Source organism: Panthera onca, chromosome B2 (genome assembly GCF_046562875.1).
Source record: "Panthera onca isolate mPanOnc1 chromosome B2, mPanOnc1 haplotype 2, whole genome shotgun sequence".
Lineage (NCBI taxonomy): Eukaryota > Metazoa > Chordata > Mammalia > Carnivora > Felidae > Panthera > Panthera onca.
This window is the reverse complement of record NC_138343.1, coordinates 3268670-3285547: the sequence shown is the minus strand read 5'-3', so window position 1 is coordinate 3285547 and position 16878 is coordinate 3268670. Positions and strand designations below refer to the sequence as shown.

At 48.6% G+C, this 16878-nt stretch overlaps 1 protein-coding gene and 1 long non-coding RNA gene across 3 annotated transcripts in view; both read left to right on the top strand.

Moving 5' to 3' along the window:
- The first annotated feature begins 3891 nt into the window (after positions 1-3891).
- On the top strand, positions 3892-14315 carry ZNF391 (zinc finger protein 391). 2 transcript variants are annotated; one of them, XM_078446519.2, is made up of 5 exons: positions 3892-4133; positions 4525-4577; positions 8628-9491; positions 10074-10168; positions 10917-14315. In XM_078446519.2, exon 5 carries the CDS (start codon positions 10994-10996, stop codon positions 12068-12070), a length of 1077 nt encoding a protein of 358 aa, XP_078302645.2. In that variant the 5' UTR covers positions 3892-4133; positions 4525-4577; positions 8628-9491; positions 10074-10168; positions 10917-10993; the 3' UTR covers positions 12071-14315. The 2 variants fall into 2 exon arrangements, with proteins under 2 accessions (XP_078302645.2, XP_060470162.3); XM_060614179.3 differs by lacking the exons at positions 3892-4133; positions 4525-4577; positions 8628-9491 and having other exon boundaries at positions 9605-10168.
- A 1285-nt stretch (positions 14316-15600) lies between these two features.
- LOC144616319 (uncharacterized) overlaps positions 15601-16878 on the top strand; it is a 32949-nt gene continuing 31671 nt past the window's right edge. The window contains exon 1 of the long non-coding RNA XR_013555462.2: positions 15601-16283. This is a non-coding gene — a long non-coding RNA (uncharacterized LOC144616319). The remainder of the gene's footprint in view (positions 16284-16878) is intronic.

Here is a 16878-nt window from a genome sequence, read left to right as displayed (position 1 = left end):
GCTTTCTCAGATTCATTACACTCACAGGGTTTCTCTTCAGTGTGTATTCTTCTGTTTAATAAGTGTTTAATGAGCCAGGGCTGAAGGACTTTTCATACTCATATGATTTCTCACCAGTATGAGTTCTCTGATGTTTAATAAGAGAAGAATTCTAGCTGAAAGTTTTGACACAATCATTGCATTTAAAGGATTTCTCTCCACTGTGGATTTTCTGATGCTGAGTAGAGGTTAGATTGTCACTGAAGACTTTCTGACTATTACATTCAGAAGATTTCTCTCTAAAATGAGATGATGAATGATGAGTCTTTAGATGACTATTAAGAAAATGATCATAACTGAACAATTTCCCACATTCCTTAGATTTGCATGGCTTCTCAATGCTGTATATTTGATGAGGTCTTGCTTTCTGTTTGAGTATATCTTCAGTCTTATCACATTTATATGGTCTCTCCCTCCTATAGGAATTTTTTGTTGTGTAGTAAGAAATGGTTTTGCAAACTTTGTATTTGCCTGGCCCTCTCTTAGATGAGTATTTTCTTGCTAGCAAACGACATTTGATCCGATACTCTTTGCTGCTCTCCCTGCTGGCTCTGCAACCTATTCTTTTAAAATCTTTTTTTTTAACGTTTATTTATTTTTGAGACAGAGAGAGACAGAGCATGAACAGGGGAGGGTCAGAGAGAGAGGAAGACACAGAATCTGAAACAGGCTCCAGGCTCTGAGCTGTCAGCACAGAGCCCGACACCGGGCTCGAACCCACAGACCGCGAGACCATGACCTGAGCTGAAGGCAGCTGCTTAACTGACTGAGCCACCCAGGCACCCCTCTGCAACCTATTCTTACATTCCAAATCTTCTCCCAAGTTTAGGTCTTAAGGACCATCTTTTGTGGGTCTTTCCATTATTGCCCCCAAGGCTAAATCTTCTTCAAAAACATCTTGGTTTTCAATAGACTCCTTGGTCTCTAGACTATTTTCTCAACCTGAAGAAAATTTTCAAGATTCATGCCTTTTGTGCTGAGTGAAAAGAAACTGGTAAAGATGAAGGGATGTCATGAAATTAAATATGTTCACAGATATATATGGCTCTTACACTCTGAAACATGTCTTTGCATTTAATAGAACTCAGGGATGGGAAAGGAGAAAAGGTACATTGGGACAAGAATGGCAGGAAAGGGGAGCACATCAATCTATATACAGAATTCAAAATGTGAGAGAAGGAAAGTGATCTGGTGGGAAGCATCATCAGAAATTAGTGACATATAAGACACACACACACACACACACACACACACACACACATTTCAAGTTAGTGTTTTCCTCTTCTTCAGATCAATATTCAACAGGGGAACTGCTGGACCATAAAGTAGTCCTATTTTTAACTTTTTGAGGAGCCTCCATACTGTTTTCCACAGTGGATACACCAATTTACATTCCCATCAACAGTACATGAGGGTTTGCTTTCCTTCACATCCTTACTAACATTTGTTATTTCTTTTCATTTTTTGGTAATAGCCATTCTAACGGATGTAAGGTGATAATCTCATTGTGGTTTAGATTTGCATTTCCCTCATGATGAGTGATGTTGAGCATCTTTTCATGTACCTGTTTCTTTGGAAACAGGAAAATGCCTTTGGAAAAATGCCTATTCAGATCTTCTGCCCATGTTTTAGTTGGGTGTTTGGCTTGTTTGTTGTTGTTGTTGCTTATTTGCATGTGGTTTTTGTTGTTTTTTTTGCTCTTGAGTTGCACGAATCCGTCATATATTTTGGGTAATAGCCTCTTACTACTTAAATGATTCGCAATTTCTTCCTCCCATTTAGTAGGTTGTCTTCTCATTTTGTTGGTGGTTTCCTTTGCTGTGTAGAAGCGTGTTAGTTTGATGAAGAGCCACTTGTTTATTCTTGCTTTTGTTGCTTTTGCTTTTGGTGTCAGATCCAAAAAATCATTGCTAAGACCTGTGTCAAGTAGCTTACTGCCTATGCCTTCTTCTAGGAGTTGTATGACTTCAGGTCCTGCAGTCAGGTCTTTACTCCGTTTGAGTTAAATTTTATGCATGGTGTAAGAGAGTGGTCCAGTTTCATTCTTTTGCACAGTCATAACCAGGAAGATTTATTATTATTTGTTCCACTATTGAGAAAGGACTCTTTCATCTCACCAACCCCGGCTCCTTGGGGAGACTCCTTGGGGGACAGGGCGAACATGCTGCCCATATCCAACTCTACCAACTGTACACAGAGTTACGCTCCCTTGACAAGCGGCATGTCATGCCTCGTTTGATGTGTTCAAGCACAGCCTGGATAGTTTTCCGGTGGGGTGTTAGAGAAAGGATTCAGTCATTGAAAAAGTGGTAGGGGCTAAATCTATAGTTCTCACCAGGGGCAGTACAATCTCCCGGAAGTCATTTTGGAAATGGGCTGGGAGTTTCTAGTTGTCTCTATGATTAAAGGGTACAATGGCATTGTGTGGACAGGGCCCAGATATACCAGATATTATGCACTATACCAAAAGCAGTCCCACACGACAAAAAATTGTACATTCCTGTACGTGAACATAAACCTAAGTCCATTTAAAAAAATTTTTTTAACGTTTATTTATTTTTGAGACAGAGAGAGACAGAGCATGAACGGGGGAGGGGCAGAGAGAGAGGGAGACACAGAATCGGAAGCAGGCTCCAGGCTCCGAGCCATCAGCCCAGAGCCCGACGCGGGGCTCAAACTCACGGAGCGCGAGATCGTGACCTGAGCTGAAGTCTGACGCTCAACCGACTGAGCCACCCAGGCACCCCAAACCTAAGTCCATTTTAAAATAAACATTATATGCCTTTTGCATGTTTTTAACACAGCCTGAATTTTCCAAGGAGGCAACTGCCAGATGCCAGATGTATTAAGATAAAAGAAGACTTTATTTTGCTCAGATATATACCATGAGTGATTCATTGATACAATGCTACTCATGGTATTTGGGTTGCCAATGCAAGATGATGAGACACTCTCCGTGGTCTGCATTGTAGCTGTATATTCATGGTGATTTTATCTACATTTAGCCCTTGTTTGAACATATTAAATGCAAAGAAAAATATAGACAATATTCAATTCAATATTGTCTTCCTTCTCTAAGCCAAATTTGTTCATTGTTTTTAGGTGCAAGCATTTGACAGCCTCGTTATGCAGTCATGCCCAAGCATTTACAAACCGAAACACATATTACTTTGTTATGCATTACTTTCCTTTTATTTCTTCTTCATCTCATAATTGCAGCATCGTATTGGTGGTGTTAAATTGCGTATGTAGTTTTACTTCTTTTTGAAATTTCAAGAAGACAAAGAAAATGTTATAAAATATTTATCATGTAAGGGTTTCACTGGGCTTGACTGGGTAGCGTACTCATGGTTTAGATGAATTCGAATGCATCTTCCAACATTGAGGTTCTGACAAATAATTTAGGGGGAAAATGAACACATAGACTAAAAAATTATTTCGTGTCTGATAAAAGCTGGGTTTTTATCTGAGAAAAACCAGGGTAGGGTCCTGATTTCACCCATCTCCCCGGCTCCCGGTGGGGTCTGGCGTCCAGGCTGGGCGAGGAAGCCTGTCTGTCCGGGGCGGGTCGGGGACGCCGGCCTCGGGAGAACCAGCGAGGCGCACCGGAAATGCCCCGTCCCGGCGCCCCTCCTCGGACCCTGGAGGACACCTTGGAGCGCGAAGCCTGGGGATCTGCGTCCTGCCGGGTGGTCCGGGTGCGCTGGGTAACACCGGGCACCCCTGGTCCGCGCTGCGCCGTGCGGAAGGCACAGAGGCGCTCAGGGCCCCCGACGCCTCCCTCAGCCTCGCGCCCGACGGGAGGGGCCGAGCGCTGGGGCGCAGGCGCAGAGCCGCACCCGCCGCCCGCGCGCCCCGCCCGCTCCGTCCCGCGGCGGCTCGTCAGCGCAGGGTGAGGCCGCGTCCGCGCAGCCGGGCTCCACCCGGAGCGCGAGCGCCGAGGCGCCGCTACCCCGCAAACCGGGAAGCGTGGGAGCCGACGCGGGGGCTCCCCGCTAACCCTTCCGGCTTCCTCGGGCGCCGCGCGCACTCCGGTTCCGTCACCGCGCGGGCCCGGCCCCGGGTGTGTCCCGGCGCGCGGCCGGAGGCGGCCGGTGAGTGCCGCGCGCGGGGCCCGGGGCCGGGCCTGGGCGGCTGGGCCTGGAGGCTCCGGGAAGCGGTGTCGCGGAGAGCACGGGTGGTGTGGCCGCGGGGGCGGGGACGCTGGCTGCGGGAGGCCGGGGTGGGGGTGGGGGGCAGGCTGGTCCTGGGGCTGCGCGGTCGGCGGGGGGGGGGGGGGGTGGTGGTGGTCTCGGGGTGCGCCCCCGCCACCAGCTCAGGACCCGAGTTGCGTTCCGCTCCCCTCTCGGCTCAGCCGGGCGACCGGGGTGTCCCCGGTGCTTGCCGTGTGCCGGTCACCGGTCCAAGCGTTTTTCCACCTGGACCGACTCCTCTTATCCTCGCGTTAACCCCGTGACATGCACTGTTCTTCCCCCCATGTTGCAGATGAGGAAACTGAGGCACAGAGATGAAGCACCTTCCATGGCGTTACAGATCTTGTGAGTAGAAGTCCCCATTTTGTGGTTCCGATGGTGACGGTTCGTACTTGAATATGGTAGTTTATTAATTGGTGGAGGTATTGACAAATTCTGTGCATCGAATCGTGTGATCTGCTATTATTTTGAGCCGATTTTCCCGAACGCTGTTGCCTGAAGACCATCTTGCAGTCGGTCTCAGGACTTCGCCCCGTTCTAGGGTTGAACCGAGGCTGCCCAGGCCCTCGTGCAGATTCCTTTGCGCGCTGGCAAAGGCTCCAGCAAGCAGTCCAGCTGAAATACTACAAAACAGAGCACCTGGAGAAGAGCTGTTCCAGAACCTTCCGAACCTGCTTCCTTCCGAATGACATAAATTTTTAACACTGAAGGGAGCAGAGCTAAGCGAGCCTTCTTACTGGATTCCAAGTTGATTCTAAGAAGAAGTGGCATGGGCAGAAGAATTTCGGAGGGTTAGGGTAACAGGAGGTGGCCAGCGCTGGGAAGATTGGGGCGCTTGTGACTGCTCTGCTTGAGAAAAGGATTTGGAAGGGATGCAGGATCCATAAAGCAGGGAGGTGATCCAGAAAAGGAGAGGATGAGGAAGGAAGGAGGAAAAGAGAAAATGGGAGGCGACTTCCCACACTATGGTCGAGAAATCCCTTGGAGGGAAATCTGGGTAAGGGCATGGCCCTAACCTTGGGGAGATCCAATGACCTGCCCTCTCTGAAATCTGGGGGTTCCTCCCTGAGACTTGGGTCACACAGCCCAGTCATGCCTTGGTGTGCATCCTCCAAAGCCGGGATCTGTCCAGGCTCTAGAGCAGCAGCTGCTGGAGGGGACCTCACCAGTTCTCTGAGAGCAACTTCCCTTTCTTATTTATTTTTTAATGTTTATTCATTTTGAAAGAGAGGGACAGAGCACAAGCAGGGGTGGGGTGGAGAAAGAGGGGGACACAGAATCCGAAGCACGCTCCAGGCTCTGAGCTGTCAGCACAGAGCCCGACGTGGAGCTTGAACTCACGAACCACGAGATCATGACCTGAGCCGAAGTTGGATGCTCAACCGACTGAGCCACCCAGGTGCCCCTGAGAGCAACTTCCCTTAAGTGTGCACCAGCACAGTTTTAAAATTACTTCATTTGAGGTATGTCTCCTTATGTTGTGTCTGATATTCCTTATTATAAATGCTTTGCTACCTTTTAACTTGTAACATTAACAGAAGCTTTGTGAGAAAAGCAGGTAGTGGTTATACCGTTTTACAGTGTGGGACCAGATTTTCAGGAAGGCGAGTGACCCGCCCAGGGATGCACAGCCCTGTGATGGTGGAGCGGTGGCAGCTGCCTTCTGTATTGATCCCCAGGAGGAAGTAAGAGACTGCCATCACTCACACCCTCGTGTGAGGAAATTGACAGAGAGGCCGGATTATATGCCTCCATTCACCTAGAGAGTTTAGGAAGAGTTTAGGCTTGGCCCAGATCCATCTCCTTTACCTTTGGTCGTTAAAGAATTTGGGACTTAAGGTCAGACATCCGTGTTTACTGTCCTGTTTCTGTATCTGGGAGGAGGAAGGATTGCTTTTAGGCATTTGTTTTACCTCGTAACCCTTAAGGTTGCGTTCAGCTAGCCAGATGCGGTCACTGCTAGACCAGTGGTTCTGGCTGCCCAGGATAAGACCTCTGCCAGCTTTGCTTTTAGACAAACAGAAAGCCAGGAGGAAGTAGAAGAGGGAAAGGCAGCTGTCTGTCCTACTAGAAGAGCTATAGCCCATGTAAGGGAAGGATTCTTTTCTGAACGTCTGGCATCTCACCAAGCAGGGGATACATTTATTTCTCTTTTCAAGAACTTCCTTCAGGTGACTCTGCCCAATTTTGCCCCGGATGGGACTCGCCATTGTTGGCCTGCCGACCGCCCTTAATGTCTCGCTCTCCACTCCTTTGCTCTGTTTCGTCATTAGGTGATTGAAGAACACAGCCTCTTGGCCTGTTTCTTGAATGGTTTCATCTGACTCATGGACCTTAGGCTCTCACATTTCTCTGGTGCTTTGAAAAAGACAAGGTTCATTCTAGTCTCATCCCCTTAGTCTCGGCAGACAGCGTCCCTTAGCGTTTGGGACCTAAAATTAAACTCCAGGAATCCGGGACCTTTGGACCAAAATCAAGTCTAACATCTTCATTTGACATGTGGAGAGACATAAAACCAGATTGGTGGTTTTCCCCAGGTTTTTATATAGCTACCAACAGAGCTACGACCAAATTCCAGATTACCTGGTGAGTGCTTACCCCACAGGGCTTCCGTCTGGTATTTTGCCGATTCCCGCCAAGGATGCCACCTGCGCTGCGGGCCGGCGGATTTGAACCCAGGCCGCAGGGTTAGGGCTTGAGCGTGCTTGGGACCTTCTGCAGGGTGATCACCTTTTAGAGGCAGGCACTCTCTAAACCTCCATGGTGCTCTGCGGTCAGGATCATGCTGGTATCCTGGTATCTGTGGAGGTTAGTTTCTTGGCCATTCAGGGGCCACAGGAGTAAAAAGTGCAACTGAGGCATTCCTCTTTAGCGAGTGTGAGTCTAGCATTTATCACTTGGCCCTGGGCCAATTACTTAACCTCTCTGTACCTCAAATTCTTCCTGTGTTGTATTGTGGGAATAATCGTAGTATCCCTCTCACTGATGGGAGGCATAAATGAGTCAACGTTCATAAAAATGCTTACAATAAGCAGACACAAAAGACCTCAAGAGCTTCCAAGTTAAGTTGCTTTTTTAAAAAAAATTTTTAAAATGCCTTAGTCTTGAGAGAGAGAGAGCATGCACGCAAGTAGGGGGAGGTGCAGAGACAGAAGGAGACACAGAATCCAAAGCAGGCTCCAGACTCTGAGCTGTCAGCATAGAGCCCGACGAGGGCTTGAACTCACAAGCCGGGAGATCGTGACCTGAGCCAAAGTCAGACATTTAACCGACTGAGCCACCCAGGCGCTCCAAATTCCTTTTTTTAATGTAGAAACGTTCCCCAATGGGGTTTCTATGTATTGGTCACACATGCCACATATACAAACATAAAATGCATGGTACAGTTACACGTGTAGTGAGCTTATTTGAAATGCCAAAACAACTACATTTGGTGACACTTGTACTACCGGAAGAAATGAATTGATTCATAGATGCCCTGATATAACACTGGCTCCTTTTACCAATCGCCAAGGTATTAGTGGGTGTGAGGGAGACACTTGACCTCAAACTGGCCATCTCCTTTGAATTCTGTCCTAGTTCTTACTCTGTTCAGGATATTCTGTTTACTTCAGATAGCCTATGTTTGCATGGTTCTAAGAAAATTTATAAAGATCTTCAAATTTCAGATCTTCCTGGTTGAGGGGAAAACCTTAAACAAATCCCCCCAAACCTAAACATTTTCTCAACAGTGTCTCTTCTCCATGATGGACTATAATATGTAATAACGTGGTAACATTCCACTATGGACAGAAGTCCCATTTCCACATCACCTTGTGGCCGTGCGGGTGCTCTCATATGTTTAAGGGCTTCTGCTGGGGACAAGGACTTGGCTTTAGAGGCTTTGTAATTTACCTGCTGTGACACACACGTGCAACTGTTACCATCTCCATTTCACTAGAGAAGTATTTCTCCTCCTTTCAGACCTACCATCCCCTTCATCATCCTGAAGTAAAACTTACAAATAATAGTAGTGACCTATAGATGTAACTTCCAAAATATCAACACATTACCTATGATACAAAGGAAAGTAACTTGTTAGGATAGTACTATTTCAGCACTTAAAGGCTGGACAAAGGAGATGGCAGCATCTATAGAATCACTGTGAATACAACAGCTACAAATACAATCCAGTAAACGAATGTCATATCTGTGAATTCAATACCGTGAGTGGTTTGAGTTTCCTGGAATGAACACTTCCTAATATCCAAAGAAAAAGAAGTGTATTTCCTTAATTTTCCAATATATATCAAAGCTGTGCAAAATATTTTGTATCTGTATATAAAGCAGCATTAGGTAACTATTAACAACTTTTTTGAAAGTCTCACAGGATCAGGAACATTTTTTGTTTTGCAGGAATGCCCATCATCCCTGACCTGCACTAAATTCCAATAGCACTATCCAGTCAACGGGACAGTGAAAAAGAAAAAAACAAAAAACCCTCACCGATTCCCCAAACTTTCCCGAGGAGGGTTACTGTAATAAGAGAGAGAAGTAGCAGTGAACCGCCAACAAAATAATGCTAGAGTAGCTAAAGGGTCTGGGCCACAAGACTGCAGGCCAGCCGGCCCGCCAGCAGGAGGGCAAAGTCCGGTTAAGGGAGGAGGCATCAGGTATGTAACTGAATTTGTGCCGCAAGGATCAAAAAGAGTTAGCCTCTTATTCAACCTGGTGGTAGGGCTTCCGCATTCCCTGTTTCCAGCTGAAAGGCAGGTTTTTGGCAAAGCTGGATACAGACGGCATCACCCTGGATACAGACAGCAGCCCTCTTGGATACAGACGGCATCATCACACTGCCCTCGAGGCTCACCCTGCATGACTTCTTGGTGGATGTCCTCCATTCACCTTCCCATCTGGGAGGTTCCTGGTCTACGAGAAAGGAAATACCTGTGAAACCAGATCATCTCCTAACCCGGCAGATGTGTGAGCAGAAGCATTAGGGGGAGCGTTACACAGTTTGCAGCCTGTTGTCAAGCACAGGGGCTCCAGATGAGTCCACGAGAGAATGGCTTAAAGAAAAAGCTTCAGTGGGGAAACTTGGGAGTCCAGAGATGGGGGAGAAGAAAAGGCGCAGATTCCCACATTCTCCCATTTTCCCAGCAGGAAGGTTGTGGCAGCCGGGGTGCCCCGCCGGTCACTCGGCACAGGTCAGCGTCCCGGGAGAGGGCCTTGCCGCTCTTCCCTTACGAGCCAGTGTAAGCACAGCTCTGTCGGCGGGGGGTAAATAGACCGCTTGGTGCCAGGCAGTCTGTGGGGTGCCGGCTGTTTAACAGGGTGCGTCTGAGAAGCTAGCCGCCTAGTACCTGGGAGCCTTGAGATCCTTGGGAAGTGCCGGCCCTGCCGGCAGCAGGAAGTCTGTGGGAAGCCGAGCTTATGTTCTAGATCCTCCTACGTGAGGAATGTTGAGCTTATGTTCTAGACCCTCCTACGTGAGGAATGTCGGGTGGGGGGGAGGCTGGTTTCAGCCAGCACATTTCTCAGGCCACTTAGAGTAGGTTTCTAAGGTTCTTTGGGGGCAGTTCTACTTGTTAAGTTATAAGAACTTACTAAAAACAAATGTCTGGGCCCCATATCATACCTGCTAGGCCTGAGGCAAAGCCAAGATATCTCGAGCAACAAGCTCTAGAAGGGATTCTGATGCGGCTGTGTATAACCTTTTGGAGCCCAGTTTTACTCCTGTCACACAGCCGTTTTCGCCAGCCCCTCCTGCCACAGCCTCTGAAAGTTGGCGGTGTCTTTTCTGTACATCGAAGCATTAAGACCGAGCTCTGACTAGCCCTGTGTTACATCATTTCCCATCAGCAGGAATCCCAGCACGTGAACTGCACGCGGTCATTCGGTCGGAGGGAGGACAGCGGTGGATGCTGGATCTTCAGTGACCGAAAATCCCTGTCTAGGTGAGTGATATCATTGAAAAGACCGCCAATGTGATACTTCGGAGACGTCAGTTCCAGTCTAAGCTCTTGTAATTCGCCGGGTGACTGAAGCTACCCAGTCTGCTTTCTGTTTGTCAGATGTGAGCTGGCCTAGATGACCTCTGTGGAGATGAACTCGGATGGTCTCGGGTAGTAGACTTGCTCAGAACACCTAAGCGGTTGGAGGGAGGGCTGGGGGACCCGTGGCGGTGGCAGTGCTGTAGTTACTTAAATCCTGTTGTCTCTCAGGGCCAAGAAAATGATTGCATCCGCGCTTGATAGAGTCGTCCTGCACTTTTTGCTTTTTCAGAGGGGGTCTCTTCTACACTGAGTCTGTTCTCACCCCTTCCCTTCTTCCCATTTACTACCACTCGCCGGCTACAGTAACTAACAGCTCATTTTCCTTTCGAAGCCCTGCTCTCCGCTCATCAGCTGGTCTACCGGCTCATTTCCATTTTTTTGGCTCAGCATAGTACCCACCTCCCTCCCCGTTTCTTGATGTCTCTGTGCTCACCATGCCTATTATAGGATCTCGGCCTGCTATCTCTTCTGCCCCTGTGCACTTCCCTTCAACTGTCCCTTTTTATTTTCTCCCCACTGAAAGCTGGCACTAGGTGTGAATTGCAAATTTGCTGTCTTTTTTTTTTTTTTCCCTAATGGCTTCTTTCCCTTGGTCTCCACACTAGAGGCAGGTGAGGCAGGTGACGTTTGCACTTTAAATGTCTTCCAGAAAAGGAGATTTGAACTGAGCCAAAGCATCAACACCAATCAGGCTATTGCTGAAGAATAGAGTTTTCAGGGTCAGCAATGGAAGGTTTCAGAGGGAAGACTGCCCAAGGTCGTACGAATGAAGAAGCCTGTAAAAGTGGGGGCCGGCTGTCAAGGCAGACAAAATGTCCCGTACGGAAGACATCTTCTTTTGGGAAAACAGCGATCAGAAAAGTGTCAGTGACCCTCAAGGAAATTTTCACGAGGGAGAGAGGTCCCGAATCTAGTGAATTTAGCCCAAGCTCAGAAGTTAATACCCAGCAGAAAACTCCAGAGGGAGCTAGATCCCCCATATCTAGGAAACACTTGGAAGACAATTCAGACTTAATTAAACACCACAAACTCTTCCCACAGAAGAAACCCTGTAAATGCAGTGAATGTGGCAAAGCCTTCAGTTACCAGTCAGACCTTACGGTCCACATTAGAACTCATGGTGGAGAAAAGCCTTTTGAATGCCACGAGTGTGGGAAAACCTTCAGCCGAAGCACACACCTTCTCGAACATCAGAGAACTCACACTGGAGAGAAGCCGTATGAATGCGGTGAGTGTGGAAAGGCTTTCAGCCGGAGTACTCACCTTAGTCTACACCGGAGGATCCACACGGGAGAGAAACCGTACGAATGCGGTGCGTGCGGAAAAGCCTTTAGCCGAAGCACTAACCTCAGTCAGCATCAGCGAACTCACACCCAAGAAAGACCTTACGAATGTAACGAGTGCGGGAAAGCCTTCGGTGACCGGTCAACCGTAATTCAGCACCAGCGCATACACACCGGCGAGAACCCGTACGCGTGTCGCGAATGCGGGAGAGCTTTCGGCTGGATCTCCTCCCTCGTTGAGCACCAGAGGACGCACACCGGGGACAGCCCCTACGCGTGCAGTGGCTGCGGGAAGGTGTTCAGCAGAAGCTCGTCCCTTAGCGAACACCAGAGGATCCACACCGGAGAAAAGCCCTATGAGTGTGGACAGTGCGGGAAGGGCTTCGGTCGGAGCTCCTCCCTCATCATTCACCAGAGGACTCACACGAGAGAGAAGCCGTACGAATGTAACGACTGTGGGAAAGCCTTCAGTCAGAGTTCAACTCTCATCAGACATCAGCAGCTTCACGCGAAAGGGTAATACCTGAGCTCTCGTTGATGGCAGCGTAAGAGCACACAGCGTGACTTCCTGTCGCTACACGTCTTGGAAGCCCCCCTCTCTACTAGCTGGCCAGAAGCCGATTTCAGGTTAGCCTTCCTGCCTTCCTTCCTTGATGCTCAAAGGACTGATCAAGACAAGGGGATGACTTTCAGAAGCCAACACGTTCCATCCCCTATTCTGGAGGACTCCAGACTTAGAGTATAGACCTCCTACCTGACACCTTGTATTTGCTCACTTTATCTGTTCCGCAGGGTTTGGCTCCCTGAACAGTCAGTGAACCTTCTGTTTCCCGCCCACGTCAGCCCCTTTACTTAAGAGGAAATCCTGTGTGCGTGTGTGTATGAGAGAGAGAGACAGAGAGAGAGAGAGAGATGCTGGCTCTAGTCACAGAAGAGAAGGAGCTGGCTTCAGAACAGGACAAAACACTCCCACCGGTTTGGTGATAATAGCGTTGAGGCAAATTCAGTCCCTCATCTCATTAAGGACAGATTTTTCTCTTAAACCTTTTTTGCTGTAGCGTATTTTCCTCAAAGTATAAACCATGGTTCTACTAATGTGCTTAGTTAATCGTAGTAGTATTTTATCTCTTCCTTACCAAGAATGTCCTGACACTTAACGTTTAATTTTTCCATTATTTAGAAAAAATGCTGCCCTAGTTTTTAAATTTTCTTTTGTTTACAGACTTCATGAAGCTTCGGCCCTCTGGCCCTAATGCTCACTGATCCTGTAGAGCTGATCTCTCAAGGACAAATTCAGTGCCTATTTCTTAGTCTTTTTCCTACTTGACATTTGCAGAATTGGCACTTTTGGCCACTCTTAGGCCTTAACATTTGGGCTTCTGCTGGGATCCAAGATTGTGTGCTGATCCACACTTTCCCTACCTCCCAACATTCTCTGATTAACAGTGATGAGCTCTATAACTTTGGGCAAGAATTAGACCAGAATAGTCTCATTTTATCGGGCCATAATACTTGAGGTTATTCAATGAGGTTGCAAGCTTCTTGAAGACACAAACCTTTCTTTAGATCCCTTTAAAGCATCCAAAGTGCTGAGCAGTCCCTAAATGCCCTGTGATTATTGCCCGCCTTATCCCAGGTAATCAGTTGGCTGGGTTTTATCTGAAATGGCTTAACGAGTTGATTTCTCTCTCTGTTCTTAACTGCTGCTGCCGGGGCCCCAGGAGTTTGGGCCCAGATTGTGAGAGTAAACACCATTGCCCTTGTCTCCCTGTCTCCAACTCGATGCCTGACTAAACAATCACCTTGTCTGAAGAGTCCTCAGTTCTCATTGTCCCTGGGAAAAAGGTCAAACTGTAACTTCAAGGCCTTCCACAGTTAGGTCCATTTCCTGCCCGGTCCATTTCCATTACTGCCCGGTATCCGTGGGCAGACCTGTCCTTTGTCTCTACCACACCCTCTGTTCACACTTGGCTTCTTTTCAAACTATTCTGTGGCACCCTTTTACACTTCCTGCTTTCTTCCTTGTGTCTCCGGAAATCCTATCCACACTCAAGTCTGCCCCCACTGACACTTCTAGTTCCCCACCTGAGAAGTTCTTTGCAGAAGGGGCACCTGGGTGGCTCAGTCGGTTGAGTGTCTGACTTCGGCTCAGGTCATGATATCATGGTTCGTGAGATTGAGACCTGTGTCCGGCTCTGTGCTGACAGCTCAGAGTCTGAAGTCTGCTTCAGATTCTGTGTCTCTCTCTCTCTCTGCCCTTCCCCCACTCACACTCTCTCTCAAAAATAAACATTAAAAAAGAAGTCCTTTGCAGTGATGGTTTGCGTGTATTTTTCTACATTACACACTTTCTTATTCTGTTCTCAGATCCTTTCAGGTGCTTTTTTTCCATAAACTTTTGAAGTTAGAAATTGTCTTAAATCTCTTAGAAGCCCCATCTAACACATGGTACGATGCAGGTCTGCACTCTGGTTTTAATCTAAACCAGGAGGGTTTAATTTAATAGTGCAGTGTCTTTAGTCTTTTGACTGATGAGATGACCTCACAAATATTTTGGTCCTTTTTTGTCCTACTTTGAATTATGTAAATTCACTCTTGGGACTAAGTGTCCTTTAGAGCTCTGGGATGCTGGCGTCTTGGCTTTCCATCTCATGGGACTGTTGTAAGGAACAAATGAAATGAGTTTATTCATGTAAAGTGATGAAAACAGTGGCTGACAAAGTAAGCGCTCAATAAATGCTAATTGTTATCATTCTACAGCTTCACATTGGCCTGTAGCCTTTCATTTCATCCCCTGCAGGGTCTGTAAGTCCATTACCAGAAATGGAAGCCTGGGATCACCATCCATTAGACTAGGAGACATTTCTTCTAACCTCAGTAATAGGCAAGAGCCGTCTATTATATTACAACTCTATTATGTATCAAAAAGGACTCAAGATAGCTTACAACATATGATAAAAATAGAAAAACAAACACACATACAAATCAGCATCAGGGAAAGGAGAAAGCCTGGAAGACCAAGATCAGGACACCTTTTGACATGCTTGAGTCATCCAGACAGGGATACAAACCGAGCATTCTGGCAACTAACGTGAGTAAAGTGAGTAGAGCATTTGCTTACTTAGTATTTGGAAAGAAAAAAAAAAAAGTCCATTCCAAGGAAAACAAACCTTTCCTAATAGATTTAAGATGCATTTCTCCATTGGTCTGCATGTAATTATACATTTGATAACAAAAAAATGAAAACCAACATATTCTCCGCAGCACCTAGCATATAGTAGGTTCTCCAGTGAATAGTTCGTAGTGGGGGCTCAGAAGGGTAGGGGTGGAGTGGGGTTAGAAGGAGCAGAGCACAGAATACTTGGATAATCACATAATAACTGGGTGCTAGAAGAAAAGATCTTTTCACACATTTGAGTCCTTTAATTGCTTACATAATGGGATGAAAAAAAATGAAGTTTACAGATGTTACATAACTTACCAAGGACCAGGACTGGGCCCCTTAAGCTGGCCCCTGGCAAGGTCTGGAGAAAGAGCCGTAAGGAAAGGCATAGAGATGGGAAAGCCCTGTTTGTCCCAGTAGATGAACTGGACTGTGGCAGGAAGCTCAATGAAGTGCAAATGAGAAGCTTGACTTAGAACTGGGTACCTCGATGATGGCACCCTGGGGTCCTAGACTGCGTTTGGGTTTAATAAAGGAACTACAGGAGGTTACTGATCGTATCGTGCTAATCAGGTGTGGTTTCAGGGGGAAGGACTAGTTCTGGAGAGGAGACAGGATGGTCTGGAAATGAGAGAGAGGGCAGTCAGAAACGAGGTGGGAAGCTGGACTGTAAGGGCAGTGGTTTCGGGACTCGGAGAGGGCCGGTTGTTGGAAGACACGGTGCCCAGATCCGGGCGACGAAGAAGAGCCGGAGGTTCCGTTCCTTAATTGCTCTTAATTTTCACGAAAGCTACCGGCACCTGCAGGGAGGGGTTCTGATCTGCCGTCCGCAGGTAGCCAATGAACAACACGTTAAATGCCGACCGTCTGACAGTGATTACCTTGCATCTTTTCGAAGAAGTGAATGTGGAACCAGAAACGTCTGGGACGTCCCGTGGGGAGGTCAAGTCAGAAGGGAAGAGTGATCACTGGGAGGGCCGGTGCTCACTGCGAGCGACTCGACTCACGGAAGCCCCGCCCCAGGAACGTGCGCCTCACGCGGCGCGCACGTGCCAGCGCGCAGCGCGGGCCCCTCATTCCCGCGCGCCCCGCGTTCCGACGCGCTGCGGCCCTTCCCGGCCTCCGTCGGCGGCGAGCCAGGCGCGCGGCGGTTCCCCGACGTGGGCGCGACGGCCGCTCCCGGAGCCTGCGGACGCGGCCGGGCCCAGGCTTCCGCGTCCCTGCGTCCTGCGGGCGCTCCCGGCGACGCGGGCCCCTACCCCCCCTGGCCTCCGCGTCCCCGCGTCCTGTGGGCGCTCCGGGCGACGTGGGCCCGGGGGCCGGGAGAGCGCGGCGTCCGGGCGGCCCAGGAGAGGCTGCCGCCGCGGCTGCTTGGGTTTCTTTTTTTTCTTTCTTTTTCTTTTTAAACTAGCTTGCAGGCTTTTACTTTGCGACAGTTTAGAACTAGCAGTCACCACCTCGGTTCACCTGCTGAGAAGGACGTGAGCGCGGTTTACCGCGCGGACGCAAGCAGGGCCGGCGGTGCGGCGAGTGCCCGGCTCCCCGGGACCAGGCGGCGGCGGGACGGCAGGTGAGCGGTGCGGGTGCCTTCGCCGGCGCTCTGCTTCCCCTCGCGGACCTCGACCGTGACTTCCGTTGTTCTCTACGTCGTCTTCGTGCCTTTTGACAAGGGGTGTGCAGAGCCGACTCTAGATTCTGCTTTACTACGTTTTAATGAAGGAAGTGCATTGTTGGCTGTGTTCGCTGAGTCAGTATACTTATTTTTCAGGGTTTGTGTTGAAATTCTAGTGGTTTTCCGCCTTTCGTGATAGGAGTTAACCTATTCCTGCACACGGATCAGCGGGTGTTGCATCTTCTGTATTTTTTAGCCGTTGGGGGCTCCGGGGTGGCTCGGTGGGTTGAGCGGCCCACTCTGGTTCGGCTCAGGTCACGATCTCACGGTTGGACGGCCTGCGCTGTGGGCACAGAGCCTGCGTGGGATTCCCACTCCCCCTCTCTCTGCCCCTTCCCTGCGCGCGCTCGCTCTCTCTCGCAAAAGAAATGAACTTAAAGACCTATTTTGTAGCAGTTGAAGATAGAAAAAGGAACATGGATGGGGCACCTGGGTGGCTCAGTCAGTCCGACTGTCTCTCCTTCTCAAAAATAAATACGTGTTAAAAATCTTT

Coding starts and splice junctions, on each gene's coding strand:
- ZNF391 (XM_078446519.2), top strand. CDS start 10,994: ATGGAAGGTTTCAGAGGGAAGACTGCCCAAGGTCGTACGAATGAAGAA.